Source organism: Diachasmimorpha longicaudata, chromosome 5, assembly GCF_034640455.1.
Source record: "Diachasmimorpha longicaudata isolate KC_UGA_2023 chromosome 5, iyDiaLong2, whole genome shotgun sequence".
Taxonomy (NCBI): Eukaryota; Metazoa; Arthropoda; class Insecta; order Hymenoptera; family Braconidae; genus Diachasmimorpha; species Diachasmimorpha longicaudata.
This window is the reverse complement of record NC_087229.1, coordinates 9,445,013-9,469,291: the sequence shown is the minus strand read 5'-3', so window position 1 is coordinate 9,469,291 and position 24,279 is coordinate 9,445,013. Positions and strand designations below refer to the sequence as shown.

The following is a 24,279-nucleotide window of genomic DNA, read 5'->3' as shown; positions in this document are numbered from 1 at the left end:
TCGAGATGCGCCATTCCTCTTCCTCCACCCTCTCGTTCCTGCAGTTCTCACGTGTTTATGGGACATGGATATGCATGGTTGGCTCTACCACTCGACAAAGTTGATTCAATACAGCCCAGAAATTTTGCACGCCATCGTGGTGCTAGGGGAATGGATGAAATTAAACAGGCAAATAGACATTTACCCTGAATTTCTGCATTGCAAAGTGAAAAAGAAGAATTTAATATTACGACAATGGAAAATCGCAATTTTCTTCACTACGAACCAACTCCTATCATTTTTTGGTAATAAAAATCAAACATTTTACGCAACTGTCAGATTAGAAAGGGGTGAAGATGCTTCATGATAACATTTACAGGAGGGTAGGATAATTTCTATCGGAAATTTCTCTCGGTATTGAAATCTAATAATGGGTAAGCAAAAAGAAATCAGTTGCAAAGTCTCTGAAGCAGGCCTGTATCTCCAATACTCTGAAACAAGGTGACACTGAGAACTGACGACATCCAGCAGCCCCAAGATCCAATACAATATCCTCCCCACAATGTGTAGACATCAATTTTGCGGGATTGGAAAAGAGTACAGACCGACTAAAGAAAAATAAAATGTCTGAGGAGAAGTAAAAAATTCGCAAGTTTCGAGTCTCCTCCGCCGGGAGAAATAGAGTATCATAATTTTTTTTTTCATCATTTTCCATCTGCGAAAAGGCAAAAAGATGGAGTTTCACTCTCTCACAGTTGGAGGATCACGGGCATATAGTGATTCAGCGTAGGTGCCTTCTGTTCCACGTCGTCGAAGACTTTTCCGGAGATATAAGGCTTGTACTTGGGGTATTGAAGCAAAGGAGGACTGCCAAAGGATTCTAGCTATGGTTTCAATAATGCTCGGTCAGTCTATTGCCGCTGGCTCTGCCGGTTTGAATGAAAAAAAAAACCTCGTGGAAAATATCGATGTGGGATTTTTCTAGTGTCCAGTTTTTTTTTTCACCAAAACGAAGTAAAGAAAAGGACTATTTTTATCCAACTTTTATTGGAATGTGCGATGGGAATTTGGAATAAGGTTACGAGCGGATAAAAATGGGGATGTTTTTTGCTACTTTTTTTTAGGCACTCTGCATGCACAACATGCAAGACGGGGGAGGAAAAAAGTTGCATTATTTGGAGACATTAATCTCGATCCAAGGAACATTCAGATACAGGGAGAGAAACAAAATGCATACGTGAATTCTTTTATGCATTTGCATAATTGATGGCACTTCTTCGAAACGGGGATTTCGATGGATTTATGCGAAATTGATTTATACAGATATATGGAAGGATTACGTTACTCAGGACTACAGGAAAAATATATTGAAATGGTTCAGAAAATATTATTCAATTGAAAAATTCCTCAACTAGAATTCTACACTTGGGAATCTTGATTACGTAACAAATCGGTAATAAATCATAACGATATTTTAAAAGCTCCCCAAAACCATTGATTACTTTCGATTCCTCATCCTCTCCCTTCAATATTATTATAGTATTAAAGTTCGATTAGAATAGACTGTATGTTAACTCATCGGTAAACTCCCGAAGGGTCCGAAGCTCCTCAGAGCTTACCCGTTAAGCTTTTCCACCGTGTGCGACGGAACACGAAAACAATTTTCTTCGACGAGAGGGTCGCATTGGGAAGAGAAATTTCTCGTCTCACTCCCAACACATCCTCTCGACTCGTACTCGGTTGCGGGCAGATGTTGTTGGAATAATCGATTCAGGCGAAATATCGTGGGGATATTACAGACAAGAAGCAGTTGCTGAAGATTATGGTCACGGGAAATAATGTCGCCGGCATTATCTTGAAACTTCTCTCAAAATTGATCTCGGGTGAATTAACCTTACACGATTTGACATGACTCTAAACACTCAATGGGATATCGATTCTCCATAAAGGCTAAGTCATCCGATAAACTCCACCGCGGCCAAATCACGAGCCGATTAATCGTGACACAGGTACAACAATTTTCCTGGAGCAGTACTGGACCGGGAGTTGGCCCTTAACGTCGGCGATGACCATAAAAATGATGTGTTTAGTCCATTTAATTATGGGGGAGATGGAAATCCATAAAAACCTCCAGTTTCCGATGGAAATATGTTACAAAATCGATAGAAAGTGATTTGGGTTTTTAAATCAATTTTCTTACGTGAAGAAATTGAGATATTCAGCTGAAATTACGTGATATTATCAATATTTGCATAATAAAAATTGGTTTTCTGGCCAATCCTGTTAAACAAGGGGGAGCGGGATTGCCCTACTAGGGAGCAGTTTCCCTGCTGCTACATCAGGAGCTGATCTTCAACCTCATCTATCATAGAAAAACGATGTGTTTGACGTCCATCTGACGGCAGAGGGCAGACGGTAAACCGACGTCTGTATCATCATAAATGTCCCAAATTCCGACATGAGGACCTAAATAATCTTGACATCTTTTGAAAGTTCATTTCAGCCTCAACTGTAATTTCTTTCCCTGATGCACAGATACTCCGAAATATATTTGTTTGAAAAGGAAATCCAGTGAAAAGAAACTGAAATGAATATCTCTCTCATAGATTGAATACATGAAAGACCGGAACGAAAAATTCTTGGAGAAAAATGTCTGAAAACTGTTGAAAATAATTTTAATGGTCAAACCACTCGATAAACGTTGGATGATATCGGAGTATCTGTCACATTGAATTTGTCAATCGGTCTATAGTAGCCCATTTGACGTCCACCGCGTTCACCCCATATATTAATGGCTGTCCCAGAGTTGATTTATGTAACCGAGAAAAAGATATTTATATACGTCAGGCTACTGGGGTTAACAAATTGCCGATGTCACAGTATTGGACGGCCCTCGCGACAGATTTTCCTGAATAATTGTCCCTCAAAATAGTGAGTTTCATACACCTCCGGTGAACCACTAAACCAATATTGTTAGCGTGAATTCTGAGGCCTGAATTATCGCGAGAATTTGAGGTGCTGGCTTATCAAAGTTGATTATCGCTATGGAAATATTGAAAATATTATCATTCAGCCTCATCCACTCATTAAAATGTATTTTTAAAACATAAATTGTATTTTCAATTTCTCCCGTTCACTGGGAAAACTTTAAACTCCAAAAGTTTCGTTGAAAGCTCCATGATGTTTTCTTTTTTCCATCCTCCTAATGGCAATTTGATTTTTTTTTCTCCTTGCCAACGACTCTGTATCTACTTGATAATTTCCACTGAAGGAACTCTGAATAGAAGACCATGGAAGACCTCAGGCAGAAAGTTGGTCGTTGGTGGTATTCAAATTACAGTGAGAAGCGTCTTTCACCATTTTCCACTGCTCGTTTCTGGTGGAATGAAGTTCACAGAGCCGTGGGAAAGTATCCGGTACCTTTCTACTTGCGGTTTATATGGATCTGGTCGAGCGTGCGACGAAAAGTTGGATGCGAAATTGTCTCAAGAAGGTGGGGGAAAATATGAAACGGAGCAGAGAGTAGAAATTCTGAGGGATGTTAAAGGAAACAAAAAATACATATATCCATTCATTTATCTTGATGCCGGTTGAGAGAAGATCTTCCGGTTCCATCTGTCACATCCGCTGCTTGGGGTCGATATGAAAGCTTTCTAATTTTGATCTGGCATTTTTTTTCTTCCCATGAAATATTGCCAACGCTAACTGGGCAAGAATTAGACACTTCTGAACCGAGAAATTAATGACCATCTTCACTTTCCTTCTAAATAACCAAAAGAATGAGATCTGAGTGGAGAAAAACAACAAGTGAATCCCCCAAAAGCAGAGTCACGATGAGAGTAGAATTTCTCCGCTCCATCTGGCTATAATATAAAGACAATCCTAATGACCGACAAAAGCTCCCTGCCCTCATCAAAACAGCAAGCAGAACCAATAATGACTTCAACAATCCCTCACAATTTTTGGATACTCCAGCATTTGTCTTGTCCCATATACTCCTGTGTTCCGATTTTTCCTCGAATTCCCCCCGGAGGACCTCCAATTTTCTGTTATAACGATTCCACTTCCCTGTATTTACCCTTAAACCTGCAGCACACGAAGCGTGATATTCCTATCTACCGTGGGAAAAATTCCACCCCCACCACTGCCACCCGAGAATACCATACGTGAAGGAGCCGATGTGAACCTAGAAATCGGTTTTATTTGCCATTATCCAGTGGTTGCTTCGCCAAAGGTATACCATGTGGTAGTGTACAATGGTCCTATATACATGTCATATACCCCACTTCTTTCACTCATGTGTTCAATGTTAGATCGGCAAACATACCGAAGAGTATTACAGACAAACTTCAACCCGACTCTGGAGTGCGTTTGTACCAAGACAGCAGAAGAGTGAAGAACCTAACCTCTCAATCCCACCACTCTGCAAACACGTCGTTGAAGAAATTCGTTTCTCCCCTGATACATATCACCCGAGTATTGCAGGCGACTAAGGGGCGAGAAAAAAGATAGGGCTAGAGGCAAAAAAAAATGATTCAAATTCACACGGGGCATGAAAAAACAACGTCAAGAGGAAGACGTTATATACATACCGGTGATGGCGGGTGGGATATTGCTCGGGGCATTTTACTTGATGGCGTCTCAACAGGGCACACATACATTCCACTAAAGACAGAAAAGAAACTGGTGATAAAGATGAAAATAGAGCGAACCAGCACACCCTGACGACTGCATAAATTTGAATCTCAATCATGCGTCCTTTGTTTTTTTTTTAAGCAATTCCTTTTCAACTATATAATGCTACTAACTATCAAGGAATCACATGGCTTAGACCCGAATTTAAAATTTCGCCTAAACACATGAGAATTTTAAAAAATATTGGACACATGCCAGAGCATTTTATGTGATTCGTCCTCAATTATTGCCTGAGCTGCTCAATAATTTTACGAAATCTCTACGGATGCCGCCCATTTTATTTCCTTTGATGCTGCCATTTTCTCCTGTCATTTCAGTCACGAAATTACAATTTACTCCACCATTTCTTTCAAACATCCAAACAACAATATGAGTGCGAACCCCTAGACTATTGTTTCCAGTGCCTATTATTTCGCCCCCTCATGCACAAGATTCCTCCATCCACATAAACAGCGAAATGTTGGAATATCTCAGTGATATCTACATGGTTCTACACATGTGTATGACCATATTCCCCAGTGGTTATATACTGTAGCGAGACAACAGTATGGGTTGAAAATAGTTTCGTCACGGCAGCGCTTCCGAGTTTTGTTAGTGGCACATAACCTCACTGTGTCGTTATACTGCCAACCCTTCGCACTATCTGAGTGCCACCTCGTTCCCTCTCTCTCTTGGCAGCTTCCGTGACAACCCAGGTCATTCGACCTAACACTCCATTCTTATTTTTCCTCTCGTCTGCCTCTGTCTCCGTTTCGACTTAAAGCACTCTTCACGGAATACCATTCGCCATCTTGATTTTTTTTTCGTCATCCACCCCCTTGTAGCCTACGCCCTTCGAGGTTATACGCCTCGTCGCGGCACGAACTATTTCCATTGTCTCGACTGAGTATTATTTTTTTTCCATGTTTTCTTGTTTTGTCTGTTGTGATGCATGTCTAAGACGACATTTCGTCCGGAGAGATGGGGCCGGGGAAGATGTCACTGAATAAATGAGGCCCTTCATTGAATATTTCAATCCTTCTCATCCTCACTTTCATTTCGAAGATGAACATGTGATGAATTGTTCATTTGTTGATATGCGTTGTATCCACTTGTCCGTTAATAAAATGAGATAATGAATTGTTTCGCGTTGATTGGTGGCTGAAACCGGATGAGGATTTGCTGGGATTTTCAATGCTCACAACGTGATTGAAGACATCAACACGCCGGTTTTATTCCTTCAACATTTTTGCCCTTCTAGATAAGAGATGGCGTTGAGGTCTCTGCAGGGGTTACACAGCCTATATGAGGTCGGGGGTGGTAGGCGCTGAGATAAGCTCCCTGGATTTATTCGGATTTGAAATGTTCGAGAATCTCTGAGAGCAGACGGATGAGGGAATATTCTCGGATGTTTCTTGGAGCATACGGGCCAAAGTGCTATGAAATTCTCAGACAATTAAGGATCTACACCCGTCGTAAACATGACTGTCAAATCTACATGATAAAAACACTGTCTCAAATCTGGCGAAATTTGGAAATCCTATTCGTGCTATGAATTCAAGATTAACGCAGCAGTGGAGATGGGGTCGGTGTCACGAAGCAGTAGGTGAGTAATGATGTTAATGCAGGGAGACCGTAAAATTTTACGAGGTTACAGTTGTTCATATGAATTGTGATTTCAATGCAATAAACTCCACGAAAGGTCATGAATTTTCAGTTGAAGAATCTCTGACCCAGATCTTCCATCATCAATAATAACCTCTATAACCTAAGACACTAATTTGTATGACGTATCATCAAGGCAAAAGTATGAAAATGAGTATGAAAGAAATTCAACGAATTCATCCAATTTCTCATGCCCCAGAGCATTACTAAAGTGAGAAAGGCCTCTTCATTTCTCGGGTAAATTTTTCCAGCTTTTCTATCACGAGATTTTGAATTTAATTACCTCCCTAGTTTGCAATGCAAAGGTGAATGCGTGAATGAAGGAACCCAGGAATTATGAAGGAAAAAAAAACTGAGAGATGATGTAGCGCAAGACGCTGGTATCTCAGAAAGCTATGAAGTGAAACAGTGAAACAAGTCAAGAGGGAGGATATCGTCAACCACCTCTACAGTGAGTATTCTCCCGGCGTAGTATCTGCTAATTAATGCAGCTGAGGATGACGTCAAGTGGCGATGTATTGAAATCCTCGGTGTGCAATTAAGAAAATATGAAAGTGAAGTGAATGATCGAGTGAAACAAGAGTGAATAATCCAGATACAATGTGTACAGTTCCTGACAGAAATTTTGTCTAAATTTTGAATTCACCTGATTACAGATTAATCCGTGGGAAACTTTCCTGCCGAGGGGAGAAAGTATCGATTATACACTGAGTTGAAAATCAGTTTGTGATGCAGCTGAAAAAAGATATGAGTTGACCACTTCCTCAGCTGAGTATTCAGTATTTCTGAATTAAGGGAAGTAGACGCATTTTGGTCAGACAGTTGTAAAATAGGTGTAGATATATTCACTCAATTATTCCCGGATGTATTATGGATTATGTCGTTGCTCATGTTTTCAACAGCTGCATGAGTGACTCCATGTTGAGTGCATATTGAACGTTAATACATGGGGCTTCATTTCACGTTTGAATTGAAATGTTCAAAGAACGTCACAGAGGCACCAAAGTACCGTGCGGTGACGTATCCACACATAGCTCACATCTTGAGTTGAGGAATGAAAGAATATGTATACGTGCGTCGAGAATTTCTCGTGGGATCCTTTCTTGTATTACGAGGGAATCCGCGTGTGATGCATATTTTACCGGTACGCCCTCATATATGAAATATTCGGGGGAATTTAGCGTCAAATATTGTCTTTAAATGAGGCGCGGTGTGACTGGTGTGTGTGGGGTTGATATATTTTCGTAGTTCTCCGCCAGTTAATGCGACGATGTCTTCAATGAGGATAATGATGATTTGGAAGCGTTCTAGGATGAGAATGACCATCTACCCGCGCCAAACTTGAGCTGTGATTTGGATCTTACGGTACTCTCGGTAATTCCTACGTAGAAAAACGAGTAGAAGTAGAAATTGCTGGAGTTTGGTGGCAGCCATCCAAATCCATATTTTGTCTACTGAATTCCGCAACACAGAAATGTTGCTGGTGTAGGATGAACGAAGAGGCACAGATAGTTTTCATTTTATTTGTGGAAATGGAGAAATAGCAATCGTAGCGAGTGCGCGTTAACGGTAGTTTGGCGGTTACGCCAGGAACATTCTATGCGATGTCAGGGCGTTTGCATGAATGAACGTGAATCGATGCAACGACACGCTTAGGGTGACTGAGAATTCCCGTCTGATATGCAGGAAATGACAACAACAATTGGACGGCATGGGTTCAACTGGAGCTGAGAGTTGAATGCCAAATTTTGGGTGAAATTAACGGCACCGACAAGTTGGTTGAATGGATGAAATTGCCGTGAAGGACTTGTCGCTGTTCGAAGAATCACTAGCTTCTGAAGAAGGACTGATTGAGATGCTATTAATCTCGAAAACTATCATCATCGTAGTTTTAAAAACTCCCAACGACCGGGTGGAATGACAATCACTTCCTGATAGAAGAGCTGGACGGTAACGCCAATGGTGACTACGGCATTCTTCGGCAAGTGATACGTATCAATGGTAAGTGGCGACATACTCGGCGAGACAATGACCACAATTGGTAACAGGTTATAGCATCTCACAATAGACATAGTTATCTCATATCGCAGCCGGGGTGGGCTGTCCACCACCCATTTCTGATAATGGACATATACTAATTACATTTTGCTGCGATACCACTCACATTTTGAATCGTTTGAGAATTATTGATAATCAATAGGATCGGTATGAATGATAGGTGAGTCCCTTCAAGTACTCAAGAGCTGAAAAATGTTAATCACTGGTAGGATTTGTGATGCATTTGCTTCACGTGATGGACTCGGAAAATCTTTGACCGGTTGCCAAGAACCTACACTCCGAACCTTATCTTCAGCATCCAACATTCAGACATTGATAACAATAGGTTATAATGAGCATTACTTTACCTGGAAACAGCTTCGTGGTAGCACCGATTATAGTAGTCATACTCTCGGGACATTCCCAATTTGGATTTATCAATGCTAGTGATGCAATATTTGTTTGGACAGTGAGAACAATGGGCGCCGTGTTATGGCATCATTCAGAGGGCATAGTCATCTAGTTTTACGAATGATCCGTGGATTATGCATTCACCTATTTCGGATAATGGAGATCTGGTCCAACTGGACGAATTATATTCCGCTCATGTACCACTGACAGCTAAAATCACTTCAGAAATAGACTCAGATTACGTAATTATCAGGTATTGGGAATCGATGCGATGAGTGTCAATCACATTTGAATTTCTTCCAATGAAAAGTGGTGCGTTATGTTCACATGATCGACTTGAAAAATCTACGAGCGGATGGCGAAAATATATACACCGGATTTTCCCCTGAAAGGACAATTTCTGCTGATCCAAAACCATAGTTCCACCGATTGTCACAGTACATTATTGACCACGCACATATATTATACCACCGAACCGAGGCAGCGCTATTGCACACGTGCCCGGTTATGTGCTGTCTATGTACAGCATACCCATTGTCTTGACGTTCAGGACGCGTTCACCACCCTACGGCTCTTCCGACACGCCCCCTTCCGTTTCCGCTTCACCCTAGCTTCAGTGTTTCACGATAACGCAATGCACAGATTATCATCTTGAGGAGCCTCCAGAGACGGTATCACATGTGGGCCCCTCCGGCCAGTTGTACCAGACCAAATCGGGGATTATGAATTGACGAATGATTGCAATCAAAGTGATTGATTAAACACTGGGGTTCGGAAATGATTGCTTACGATTTCACTTTCCCCGGGGTAGATTGTTTATAGAAAGGATGAAGATAATGGGCAAATCCAGTTCTCGGATATGAATTGTCATGCGGGCTAGAGTGAGATTGGGGAGATGATTATTTGTCCAGATTGTTCAGCCATAATTTTCTCCTCACGAGAACACGAAAAAGTGATCGAGAGATGATGGAACGGTATTGATCACTGGGGAATGTTAGATTTTACGATTATTCAATTCCTTCCTTGGCCCTCTGATGCCCAGAAATTCCCCGGCTGCTGTGTATGGAAATTTCTTCAACAATTATTCCAAGCGAATGCCGCTGTCGAAACGTCCATTCGCTTCGCCCAGCCCAGGACAGAGGGACGTGTCGATCTCATTCACCGGTGGAGTGATTTCACGATCCCCATATCCTACCCCTGCAGTTACGAAACACGACTGCATTCACTGTCACACGTGATGGTTAGAGGTCGTAACAGTTCACACTAGTTTCAGTTCGATGCTCATTGCCAAAGTATTGACCTGCAGTTTTTATGCTCATTGACTCGTCCTTCGCAAGTTGTTGAAAAAGCTCTTTATATTTGTCACGTGGAGTGGGGAAAAATTCATGAACCCCGTTGATATGAAAAAAATGTATATATATGTATATATATACCAGTGCACAAATGCACTAAAATGGTCCTCCAACCATCACCATTCGCCAAAACATCGCTTTATCTTCGTTTCCAATTACGAATTCGTTTGTTCGCTGTGAAAAAAAAATTTCTCTCCATGTCTGCACATCCAACACCAGTAAATCTCATTCTTCACCAAAAACATTGTTGTTGGAATTGATTCGCATAAATAGAGAACTCTCGTGTAACGGAATCTCGGGCGACAGTGGTCGCCGGTAACGCTAGGGTTTTGTTTGGCGCCGGGGATTTCACTGCGATTCGTTTCATTGAATTCCAATAAATACCGTGGGTTGTGCAATAATTCCCCCTCTCCTTCCCCTTCCCTTGTATACCGGAAGCCAATAAATTCTTTCGTGCACACACCTCAAACACGCCAAAACCTGGAGGGGGGCTTTAATAGTTCGACTGTGTTATATTGCATTTTATAGATGAAGGCGTGACGGGCGGAGCAGATACGAGCTATACTTAACGATTTTTCGTTGGCGTCTGTCGTGAGAAAGTTGATCGGTGATATTTTTGCTTCCAATTTTTTAACCTCTTCTATTTTTATACGGTACTCACCGTAGTAACAGAGAGGTATTGAATTATTGAGGCAGAACAAACATTTGTTTATTGGCCCCCGCGCGACAATGCCATAAAAATTTCATTCAAAAGTACCTCAATATTGCAGATCGTTGACCCATATAACATATTCGATAACAAAACAGGGGTAAAAAATTTGGGGAAAATCATTTGTCCGGTGTGTTAGCGGATGCGGAAATATTGAGCTAAATCACTCGTTTGGAATAGCTCAAGTTTGAAAAGAGGATGTTTTTCAATTCATGTGCGAGTGAATAAGTTAGACGTTTGAATATTTTGTGAGGAAGGTTGGGTGAGCTTATTTTTACATGATTCAGGATTTTCCCCCTTTGATACTGCGCTGCGGTACTCGCAGCAGTCGAGAAGGCGTTTGAAATATTGAGGAAGAATAAGCATTTGTTCATCAGGGCGATTAAAATTTCATGAAAAAATAGTAGAGTAATAAATGGGATGGCGAAGAAGAGGTATTTTTATGTGGTTTTATCGAATAATGAAAAACTGCTTCTGAATTATTTTACCAACTCCCGAGAAGTTAACACCCCATTTTTTCAATTGTGTATTACTTTCTGAAAGAGCTCAGGGGAATACTTTGCCAACATCGAAATATCTTGTAAGATATTGATTCCACGTAGGGGAGAGTCCGACTGATTCTTTTCATATCGCACAGGTAACATTTTGCCGCATCACGGGGAAAACGGAACTGCATTATTCATAAGCAACATCGGTACCGAGCAATGAAACGATGAAAGCCTCAGTGGTACCCTCACCCTTTTCCACATCCATGTATACTACTGGGGAGTAAAAGACCAAAGCTCTTCGAGCTTTTCCCTCTCGCCATCCAGTTGAATTCAAATTCAGTGCTCCCAATGCTCGCTCAACGGAATTCTTAACGTCACATATATTATATCGGAAAAAATATGCAGAATGACGATGGGGGTAGTAGTGAAGGAGGGGAATCCCCGCAGACGAATTACCAATTTCATGCCCAACGCATTTTTCATAATGGGAAAATATTTTTTTCTACAGTCGAAAAAAATTATAGACATTTCCCTGACAATGAAAAATCAAGAACTGCCGGAGCTGCAAGGATTAAATTAATAACCACTAGCACACTAGCCACACACGCCCCTAAGCAAGTGCGCCCGCTGCATAATACGAATGTAATATCTCGAGTTCTCCAGTGAAAAAAATAAAATGAGCAGCTCTCTCCAAATGATCTCCCTTCCCTGAGAAAATATCGAGTAATTTTAAAACTTGATGAAATTTCCCAAACACCGGGTGAACCCTCAGCGAGAAAAAAGTTCAATCCTCCCACCTATGTGTAATTGAATTTGGAAATGAGTTTTGGATTTACAGTTGAGAAATTTTTCCGGAAAAAAAGAATGAAAAATCTAGAGCGAGAAAAGTTTTTAGCAACATTGAGATTAATTGGCCCGCCAGCAAGACCAGTGAGAGTATTAAAAAACTTGAGGGATATCGGGCTACCTCACGTACCTGTATATACATTAGCCGATACCTTTTTCTTTATTTCTCTGGTTCACTACCACCTTCCATCCCCTTTGCCGGCGTTGCTCCAAGGGATAGAGGGATCCCGGAAGTCAGGGAGGAGAGTTAGTAGCGCGTGTGGAGTGAATCGATAACCTCCATTGGCTCCTCTCACCGATGGTCGAGATGCACGCAGAGGGTGGCAGGGTAACAAAGTGCAAGTGGAAGAGGTTGGCCCCGAGGTATTGAAACTTTCCAATGTGAATATCCTCGGCTACGTGCACAACGTGAAATTCCTTGGCAGCGGGCTGTTCTCTCTCCCGTGTGAGGACGCCTGCTAGCATTTACCGTTGTTCCCCAAACTGAGTATCAACATCATACCCCTCTTTACTCTCCAGCCCACACCTTTTCCCACGCCCATAACGCCACATGGTACATGGGGGATGCATGAAATACACGTATGAGTACGTGCTGAGACTCGAGTCAGTCAACCAGTTTTCTCGCTCCGGGCTAAATGCGAAAAACTAATATTTTGGGATGGAAGTTGCTTTCGTGGGCTGTTGGCCATTTTGCGGAAGAGTATTTGTTTTAAATTTGCATTCTTTATGAACTTTGAGAGCGAAAAATTGCATTTTTCGGCGCCAGTGGTCAGTCATTTGGAGGCCACATTAAATTTGTTTCAATAGACATTTTAAAAGCCACTGGAAACTACATTTTTAAAGGAGAAACCAAAGCAGATCAGCTACAAACATAAGTTTCTAATAAAAAAAAAATCACACAATTCACAGGTGATTGACCGCTGCATCACTTGATGTGAAATATTCTCGTTTCCTCCATTTGATGCACGCGAGTCATTATAACGCAATCCTCCAGGGCAATTTATACTAAACTGTCCGTGGTTGATCATACTTCCCCCAATTTCCCCCAATTTTACGATGAAGTTACGAACAAGTGCAGACAAGAGACGAGAGAAATGCGTTTTCTGAGCGCTATCAGAAACCCACTCCACTCAGCTCCCACTGAGTTACCCCTGTACGAATAATAGGGAAATTGATCGGTTGCCAAGGGCGCAGAGTACATACATTGATGTATCTACACATAAGTGTGTGGGTGAAGAACAAATAGACGGTGAAAAAAGCCTCCAGTTTCGGGAATTTTCTCACCACCGAGCGAATGGAAAATTCGGCAAAGTTCCATCAGAAGCTTTGAATTTACTTCGAGTTAGATTCAATCGACATGAAAAAAAACTTTATTTGCCTCTGTGTGAGGTATTTCAGCGGGAAAACATGAAAAAATTTTCGATTGAGAATTGAATTGAAAGGGAAGATTAAAATGAAAAAATCCGGGGGGGGGGGGGCGGAGAAAATGAAGTGGAAAACTGGGGGAAAAAGCGTCAAACGGATGCATAAAAATTCGGAAACAATATTGGATTTGAGGTGGAAAGCGTCAAAGAGGATTCAAAAGTGTCGGGCCATAGCAGAGGTTTATTTCACTGGAGGTACAAGATGGTAGTGGAACAACTATTAAATCAAAATTGAATTGTATTGGAGAATTTGGGGCGCGTTTGAAAATATATTTGCTTTGGTCCAAAGTGACAATTGCCTTTATTGAACAGATTGCACTGTTTGAGATGAACTGATTGGTTTTTCTATTTGCAAAGTACAGTGAATATATCGAATAGAGAAACGATCACTCTCGATATAAATATCAATCGCTTACAGGACCAGTGAATATCCGTAAATTGAAAAACAATCGAACGGAGATTTGAATATTAATTGAAGGAGATGCGACAATTGTGCGAAAGAATGAAGGGCTTGTTGGTATACATGACACAATTTAAAATTCAATTCCAATGTCGAATGGTAATCGTTCATTGGATTATGAAGCCACTAGATTTACGCGAGAATACGTTCGACTGTTGCTGTGAGCATTTCCGTAAAAATTTCTGTGTCTGTGAGACAGAAAAATCATAATGAAGCAACTTTGAAATGCAAAATTGAATTTATTGGACAGTATGAATATGCGGGGAGTTTGAACAAATATTTAATTTGCATCAAAGTGGAAATTTGACAACATTGACCGGATTTCCCTATTTGAGAATAGTTGATTGGTTTCTCTATTTACACGATGCATTAAACAACTGGAATATAGAAGCACTCACGCGTGGTTTAAAGATTAATAACTAATAAAACCCTTCGATATCGGTAAATTGAAAAATGGTTGAAGGGAAATTTGAATGTTAATTGAAAGGAATGTGAAACTGGTATCAAAGAATGACTGGCTTAATGACGTACATGATACGTTTAAAAATTCAATTTCAATGTCAATTGGTAATCGCTCACTGGGTGATGAAGCCAGCTTATGCGTGTATGCGTTCCGCTGTTGCTGAATTTTATGCATATCAAAATAGGAATATTCCCGGTTGTTCTGACGATGGACGGTATGAATATGCAAGCGTACACTGACCCTTTCACAACCAATTATCGATGTGTTTACGTTCAATTATGTACAAATTACAATAGAATGAGCGATGGTGGATGAAGGGGACAGGAAAGGGCGAGCTGTTGGTATTATTATTGCGATATCCGAATCAATAACTGCGATTTTGCTGCGGAGAGGGATCTATTAGCTGCCATCAGTGATGGAATCATATCCTTCAGGCAGATAGAAATTCAGCTGGAGATCAAAGTTACATTTATGTTTGGTCAATAGCTAGTTGCAAGATGTGCCACAGATATTCATCGGACGGTAATTCATCCGTCCCGATTAGTAAAGAGGAATGTCGGCTATTGACAGGTATCAAATAATTTCGTCAAGTCTAACTGACATTCAATGAGGTCGATTGCTGCTCAATACAATTCTGCAAATCCTAAATTTTTCTGTCCGTGAAAATTCAATGACAAGCGCTCCCTCATAATACCTTTTGATTAATTTAATTTAATAATTAGTTTCTATAAATATCGCTGAAGGTACTCCACAAACCGGAATTTCTTTCCACCCCCAGCACCCGGGAATAGACAAATTCTAATAGGAGTTCCTCGATCAGACTGCCAACTCCCCCCCGGATATCGACAGTTTGATCCATCAGAAGTGAAATTGACGCGAACTTTTCACCCTTCCTCTCTCCCTTTTTTTTCAATTTTTTCATTGTCGGTAGCCATCTATTCGAATAGTACAGGTCACAGTGGCCCTTGAAAATTCACTCACCTCGGGATAATCGCTTTCCTTGGCCTGAAAGTCAAACACGTAAAAGTAGGTTTTCGGCATTGGCTCTCTCTCGTGATCGGGTATCGATGGGATGTGGGCGTCGTTTGGTTTTCTCGTATGACGAAGGGTGAAGAGGTCACCAGTTTGAACAAGTGGTGCCACGAATTGAGCGTCACTCAGTGCCTGTACGCACCCGTCTCGAGTGTTTGATGGGTGTTGAGTTGTTCTTTCCCATTCAGTATATTCATTAACGATCTGAAATCGAGGAAATGACATTCATATATTTAAATAAAAGACTCCTATAAATTTTATAAATTGTTCGTGAGTCGGTAATCCATTTTATCCCACCATCTACTGAACATTTATCACCTCAACAATGGAAAATAATTTATAATCACTAGGTGCTATAAATTTTCCGCGAAATAGCGTCATAATCCCTCATTTTTTAATATCAATTATTCAGTCCCAAATGATAATTTATTCACATTGAAATATTCGAAGCTCCGCAAACGCCGTATTCAATAAAAAATACACTGTAAACAACCCTTCGAAAATTTCAAATGGAAGCCCTGAATATATTCCATATTTATCATTTCCACTCCCTATCAACGTCACCTCCACCAGATTACGTGACAGTGCATGTGATTATCCAGCACTCGTGCGACCGATATTGTCTGCCAACTTCCTTTTTTTTTCTCATCCGCAGTATTTTTTTCACAACTATTTTTGTTTTATTTTGTTACCCTTGTTTATCCGATCCATTCGTTTCATCCACAGCCAAATACACCGTTTAACGGATGTTCGAAGATAACGGCCATACGAATATTTATTATATCCAGGAGGGCCGTCGCATATCAGTCGAAACTAAACGCCTCTGATATGTGATCGAGAGCATTTGCTTGTTGATGTGATGGGATTTGCCAGTATTTCACGTTTTTATGGTTTTTCCATTCGGCGTTCTGTGATTTACATTTGTTGCCGCGCGATACCAGGAAGGAAAATAAACAATCTACTAACAAAACGATTCGGTGATTTGTGCATTCACCGGATTTACACTCTTTATTCGAAAATAATATTTTTATGACGCGGTGCGGAGAAGTTAATTTTAGGGCTCCCTTCGCGTACGCTGAACACTACTTTGTCCTCATATTGTGATAAAAATACTATTCGATATTCCGAATAGTTTAAATATTCACGAACTTGTCTAAAATAAAATATTGTCTGTCTGACATATACGAGACGGGAATTTTCAATTCGTGTGATTGGCAGCCCTTGGCTTCACATAGGGCCGCAAATTTCCGTCTCACTCTTATCGAAGTACAGAATAATGATATTTTCATCGTTTTGTCTAGTCAAAAAATCAGGGGAATGTCAACTCACCGTGTAAAAAATTTCGGTCAAGTGGTACGTGTAGGCGTTTCTAACGTAGGTTCTTATTATTCTGTCGCGTCTCTCGCCCTCAAAACCAGATTGCACATCGTGCTCAGCAAATCTCCAAAGTGCTTCACTCGTGGTCACACCGAATAACAAATCGTATTTGTTGTTGCTGGTTATTGGCGTGCCAGGATCATTTCTCTTTGGCATTTGTCTGTAAACAGAGAGATTTTGTGATTGTATTTATAGGCTGCAGTTACGTCAGATATTTACATTGAATCTGCTCGTGGTTTTCCTCATTATCGTACAAAATCTCCCGAAATGGTAAGAAAAACGGGAAATAAAAGAGATTCCAGACGAATTGCTGTTCTCCTAATGAATATATTCTCTAGTTTATGCTTTTGTTCGGGCTAACGATGGTGCGTAGTAATGAACGATGGTTGCTAACGAATGGTTTGTGGAGCTCGTTAACGAGACTATCTACCAAACAGTCCCGAGAAACCCTGGGGATCGGGATGAACGGTGATTTAAAAAATGTACGGAAGAGTCAAGTGTCTCACCCGTATCCTTGAAACTCGGGTCCGAGATATGACAGGAGATCCTTGTGGAAGTCCGGCTTTATGACAACTCCATCGACACTCGGTCCAAATGCACTTAGGAAGGATGGAGGCTCAACGTCAGCTGACATGAGACGATCGAGTCTTGTATCGCGCAGACAGTCGACGATTAATTCGTGCTCCTTGAGTAGGTCAGTAGGTACTGTACAGTTTACAGCTTTGGCCAGACGTACTGCGTAGGTGACGGGATCGTCGACAACTGCCCAGGAGGATAGGGCACTGCCAGATAGCAAGATTGCACGCTTGAATAGTCCTGGAATGGAGATATAAAATGTGAGAGAATTCAACAGACCAGACACGCTCGTATGTTATTTTTTCATTCTCTGAATCAATTTACCTGCGGATAGAAAGAAATGTTTTCTTGGGAACACGGAGAGTTTTCATGAAAATAAATTTTCAGGAGAAAAATCATCCCTGTGTTTGCTCGGATAATTTTTTTGAGGAAATGAAATCAGGGAATTGAACGATTTTAGGTTTTCGATCGAGAATCTGATAATTGTCAGGGTAGTCATCGGGAAATTTATCATAATTACTGAAATAATTTAAGAGTTGATTATAAAAGATTATCATCTCGATGTCCGGATATATAAATAATCGAAAATCAAATTATGATATGAAAGAAGAAAGAACGATTGAATTGAAGAGATTGAGTTCAGGAATTTCATTTTGTTAATGGTTATCATGATGATATTATCAATTTACTCAAAGAATGACTCGTGTGTTACAATAATTTGGAAATACACGGCATCTTCACTTAGCGTTCTGCGCTGATCCCCGAAAATTATCCGTCAATTAAAGTCCTAATTAATTGCTGTTGATAATTAAATCACAGTGCTAATGAATTGTTGAATGAGAAAGCTTAATCCGCAGCAGACGAGCACCATATTCTGCAGCAATGCAATTTGCAACTAATTAGGTGCCGTGAAAATTTAATAAAATTCAAAGTTGTCCAACAATTTCGAATTTCCATAAAACAAAAATTGCCGTAAATCTGAGACAGATCACTCATCAATTTCATTTGAAGAACATTCTTGAATAAAAAAAGAAAAAAGAATATAAAACGGCAGTTAAATTGGAATTTAAAACTACGACTCTTGTTTCCACGTGCCTCCATTCAACATTCAACGTGTAGAGCCTCATCCCGGGACTTTGGTCCATGCCAGTGAGGGAAAATTTATTTCCCCTATTAAACGGCACTTTAGTCGTCTCACTCTCAGGGACCAACTGGATTCATTCTGACTTAAACTTTTGATGGTTCTAACATTTTGCTCAGAATTTTTTTTTCCTCATAAAAAACTTGCAAGCTTTTTTTACTGAAACATTGTATCGTATACTACATAATGTGTTACATTATAAGTCTCATTAAAAAATTATTTCATCACTGCACTCAAAAGAAGCTGCACTAATTGCGAAGGAGCGCGAGATTTCATTGCTTTTTACTTTAACTTTGCTTCTGACTAAAAGGATTTTCGGGTTAAATTCAGATTTCACCCTTACAAATTCCATTCCATCTCGACTTCTAGATTTAAATGGTATATCGGCCACTGCGTGTTCTGCCGTATCCACCTCCATTTTTTCTAAATTATTGGACTCTCGAAATTTCAATAATTTAAAGAACTATTCAATGAATGGAAAACGTGCCATTAATTTATCCCTCAGAATTTGCTACAAATATTCGATATTGTAAATATACTGAGCCCAACCGTAGGCAATTTCCATCGATTAATCTTCCCCGATAGATTGTTAACGAGTTCCTGGATTAATTAATGCATCTCTTTCATGAATATATGGAAAAATAAAAAAACTTCGCGTTTATGTAGTCTGAAAAGTGAGTCTGTTTGAAATTCAAAATGATGAGTCTTTAGGGCTGAATTAGGCGAGAGGGTAAAAGGTATCTTCATTACCTCCAATGGGCGCCAACGCCCTTCCGCATCCGGTGGATGAAGATGTGTTGGTGCTCAAGGGGCGGAGGGGTTGGAGGGGGAGGACACGTCGAGAGAGTTTTCTCGACGGGAAATCCGCACAAAATTCTCAACAATCTCCGGGACAACCAACTCCCGGAATTTATCCTAATTAGGGAATGCTCCTGCAGCTAGTCCTCTACCTCTCTGCGCTCCTCCTGTTTACCCCGAGTCTACTCTCACGTCTATCATGTTTGGATAACATGAGAAAGAGGTACGCAAGATAGAGTAGCGGATTAGGGGATGTACCAATGTTGGTTTCAGGGTATTTCTGGTTGAACAAGAGCAAGCGTGGATCATCTTTCGTCATTCGAGTTGTAAAGATTTTATCGTTTTTTAGGAGAGTGCCATAAATTGCTGGTGGAGAATAAATAATAAAGGGAAATTGATGAAGAGTTCCACACAAAAGGTAATAATTTGACGCTTGAAAAATGAGACTGACTTCACCCTCAGACGCCCCTAATTTCATAAACTTTGCAACGTGAATTTTTCATTACAAAAATGTTGAAAGACTTCTTCTCATATTTTTCTTTGAGTTAAGAAATAATCACAGCAGACACTAACTCCTCTTTAATGAACAAATGAATTCATGATATTGATAAATACAAAATAATTTAGGTAAGCCATGTGTCTTCGTTAGTTGCCCTGAACTTCATAAATCCTCCAACGAGAATTTATCATCGTAGAAATTGTGAAAGATCTTTCCTCAGATTTTCTCTTCCAATGAAAAAATAATCAAAGCTGCCCTTACCACTATCTGATTTAATGAAAAAATTTATACTGTCTTGATATTGTAAATATTGATCGACTTGTAACGATTTCGCACGAGCAGATGATATTCTGAACGAATTTACCGCTGGCTAGACTCGTTCACGCATACTGTGTGCACAATTTTCTCGGATAAAATGAAAAAGAAAATATCGGGGGAGAGGGCTGTCGAGACTCCTAGTGCTGGAAGCCAGCCAGAATTGCTTTTCATCTTCATCCCTCAATGGTTTGAGTATGTATGCCACCCTGCATGAATATACTGGATGATAGTTCTGGAGAATTGGGGATTAGGATGAATAAGACAGCAGTTTTGTTGAGTTTTACGTTCGACGGTTTGTGAGGGATGGGTCAAGAGGCAATTTATGAGACATTCCATTATAGTTAATTCAGGTTTCAAACAATTTCACCCTTATAGCAAACAAGAAGGGACTTGAATTTAAATATTTCCCGAGCAATTCCCTAAATATTAATTGTCTCGAAAAAATATAAGACGAGAATGATTGGCTAAATAGGGAAATTATTAATGTGTAATTAACCGTTGAATTATTTTTTCCTTGCAAAATGGATTTTAAAAATATTAATAATTTCGTGCGACTCATCTCCACCTCCCGTAGTAATTCTCCCGGAAATGCTTTCAGAGAGGAATCGGATGCCGTAAAAGAGCCTCAAAAAATGATAAAGCCGTCGGTGAAAAATAAAATTGATGGATGCACTGGCGAAAAAAAATTTTACGCCCCTGATGTCATAATCCAAAAGTTTCGGATCCTTGGCCAGTGTCCAAAGCACGCGTGTGTCTGCGTCGGCATAAAGGAGGACTAGTTTTCAATGGGTATGGATTTCAATATGGAGAGTGTTGGTCTTGTGATGTCCAGGCATAACTCGTCCGGGATACAACGACAGTCCGAGTTGTTATACCATGAAATCGAGCTGCGTAATCTCCGGATGCAGAATAGCTATAGCCCTTTCAGGGTTTTGCGATGGTTGTGATCGTGATGATCTCGACTTTAGAAAAGACATCAAAGGATTTCCCCAGCCCCTCACAGTCAGGCTAAATTTAAAATTAATTATTTAGGAGGACGCAGGAGGGTCCACGGTAGATGATTAAATTTTTAAAATTTTTATTTTATTATATTGTGATGGGCCGGGATTTTAAATTGTTACAATCGTCAACTACGTCGCTACATCAAACTGCTGGTCAATAATTGATTCGTACTATGAAAAAAATTCTTAGTTTAATGATTGCATTTCTAAATAATCTTATGGAGCCGCAAAAAGCGAAGAAATTGTCGGAATTTCATGAACTATTTTTCTTATTGTTCGAAACCTTTTTAAAATGTTTTCCGACTGATAGTAAAATCGTAGACCCGCAGATCACGGATATAATAACCCAGCGAATCGTTATCCCAACGAATAGTGTTATGTAACCCGTAGATGGGAGACGTGATCGCAAAACCACAGAGCGTTAAACGTGTAGTCGATATGAAAGGGCTTGGCGAGAACGTTGATGGCAAAATATGGGAGAGCGAAGACATAAAGGTGCATCGGGTCAAAGTGCGTTATACTTCATTCAGGACACCACATGCTCTCCCCACGCATTTTATACGATTTTTCCCCCACAAGAAAGTTAACAAGACATGAATATTTATGGCATGCAGGTGGAAAAATTTTCGTTCTTGTTAGGACTTTCCCCGAATTTTTGAGTGTTGAAATCTCCAGAAATGTTCGAATCTTATCGAGAAAACTGGGAAAATTACATTTGAAGTTATTTTTTTTCTACCTGAAGAAAGTTATCAGAAATGTATGAGCATGGTGAAACCAATGTTGTCGTATTTTGTATGGAAAATTCACTCTCCAACTCTCAATAAGGTTTTGCAAAGTCGTCGACAAAAGGAGGAAAACTTAATCCAACTTATAATACAACTGTGTCTGTCATACTGCTACTGTGCGGAAACTTGTTAGCAGATGGTATGTTTCCCGCTCTATCCCTTACCATTCAGCACATATTTACTAGAAACAAGAGGCAAAGATACTCAATTACAGAATGTAGCTGTACGCTGATAACTCATGGAGAAGTTGATGTAAATTAAATTCACAGACACCTAATCCCGAATCTTAAGGCCAAAACTTACAGGAATAATTCGAGGGAATGATGAGATTTGCCAGGCTAATGAATTTATTTTTCTCAACCATTAATTGTGTGGTGATGAAGAATGAGCCAGTATTGTCTGGCTATCTCATTTGGGACGAGGTAAAAATTTCGGGGGAAGAAAAACCACTTCTCTCCATGCAGATCAATAATTCATCATTGAAATACGAACCTGGAATGACGGTGGGACTAATAGCGAGAAAGTTAACGCAGGCGGCCCCAGTTCCATGGCCCATCAGTGTTACATTACCAGGATCACCCCCAAATTGCACAATATTCTCCTGAACCCAGTGGAGCGCGGCGAGTTGATCCATCAGTCCATAATTGGCAACTCTGGCTTTAGTTTGTGGTGAGATATTGGCATTCAGGAAGCCAAGAACCCCGAGCCGATAGTTCATTGTAACAACAACTTGATCCGTGTAGCTCGCCAGGACCGAGCCGTCGTATGGATTTCCCGAGCCCCAATCATAACTCTCACCGTGTATGTACAGAAGAACCGGATGTCTTCTACCACTGTCTGAGGGACCTGCAACAGAGAAACAACAGGAGAATGTATAAAACTTCACCAGGAGGTACGAAACTCTTCATTCTTGGAAAGGGAGGAACAGCTTTTCGGGTGCAGATCACGTACAGCTACTGATAGCGTCAGCGACGTTATCGACATCCTTCCGATAGTCGTAAAAGACTCTGGGGGGACAGGGGGTGGGGGGTGAATAAGTAAGCCAAGTAAGGTGGAGGGGATGGGAAATGAAAAATTTACGAGTGCCGGTTGACTCGATTCTTTCCGGATTTTTGTGATTGGATCATTTAGGGATGCCGCGAGAGACAACACGAGACAATACTTTGTAGAGATGATCTTCGTCTCAGTAAAACTCAGCATCAACTTGCTAGTAAGTTTTTTGTGGTATTTTTTATGTAAAATCATGGGTTTTATGGTGAGTTGTCTCGTCTTTCTACCGATAAAAAAATATGAAAAACCGATAATCAAGATTTTTACACCGAACGATAATCTCTTTGTACGACGTCACAAAAAAATATTCACAAGTCATTGAAGGATGACTTAAAGCATTTTCGAGATCTCCTTGATTCAGTTGATGTTATTTTTGTAATTATCGTTGGATGGAAATTCCCATTCCAGTGAAGAGTAGAAAATATTCCGTTGTTGTCGCCTTTTTCTATGGGAAATCCGAATTGAGAAAAATATTTAAACTTTTCGAGACTGTAAACGTGAGGGAATGCAGCGACCGTGATTTACCGGCAAATGTGGACAGTGTCTGACCATAAAGCACATTTACTACTGAGTGTCTCGGTATAGTCACGACTTGGGAATACTGCACTCTCCCGAATTTTTCAGCAGTGAGTGTTCACTCCAGATTGGGAGAAATGGAGGATAATTTTATTATTTTTGAATTGTGAAAGCCAATTTCTTTCTGGCTTTGGTACATCAATTTTTTGATTGCCAACACGACGTGAACGATATTCTCATTTTTCGGGAGAAACTGCGCCTCGTTTTTTCTTTAATATCTTTCCGTTCGATATCATGTTAGCGCCAGATGGTTTTCGGAGGCCTTTTTATTGTGAATATAAACCAGCCGCTGATATCCCTCGTCTGACCTTCCTGGCAAGTTCATTTTTTTGCGAAGCTCGGAAATGCTGGGGTCGGTATATGCAGAAAATGAATCACCTCGTGTGCTTTCAATGCAGAAATGTGTCTATTTTGAGACTGAGCCAACATTACAACCGCATATTCCAATAAAAATGAGCAATAGCTGAAAATTGAATAGAAGGAAAGCTCCAGATCTCCAGGACATGGACATTAGGATATCCAAATAAATTTTCCCATTTCCTAGTTGTGCAAATAATAAATTGATAACAAACATAAATAATTATGCATTTCCAATGAACAAATTTAGCAATTAAATCG

The 24,279-nt window shown here is 40.3% G+C and overlaps 1 protein-coding gene across 1 annotated transcript in view; it reads right to left on the bottom strand.

Annotated features, from left to right (window-relative positions):
* The window catches only part of LOC135161993 (neuroligin-4, Y-linked-like), a 144,874-nt gene that overhangs the window by 30,301 nt on the left and 90,294 nt on the right, over window positions 1–24,279 (bottom strand). Inside the window, exons 4-7 of the mRNA XM_064120031.1 lie at window positions 22,528–22,881; window positions 17,424–17,733; window positions 16,870–17,077; window positions 15,490–15,744 (exon numbers count right to left, since the gene is read on the bottom strand). Coding sequence (XP_063976101.1) covers window positions 15,490–15,744; window positions 16,870–17,077; window positions 17,424–17,733; window positions 22,528–22,881 — 1,127 coding nt within the window. The remainder of the gene's footprint in view (window positions 1–15,489; window positions 15,745–16,869; window positions 17,078–17,423; window positions 17,734–22,527; window positions 22,882–24,279) is intronic.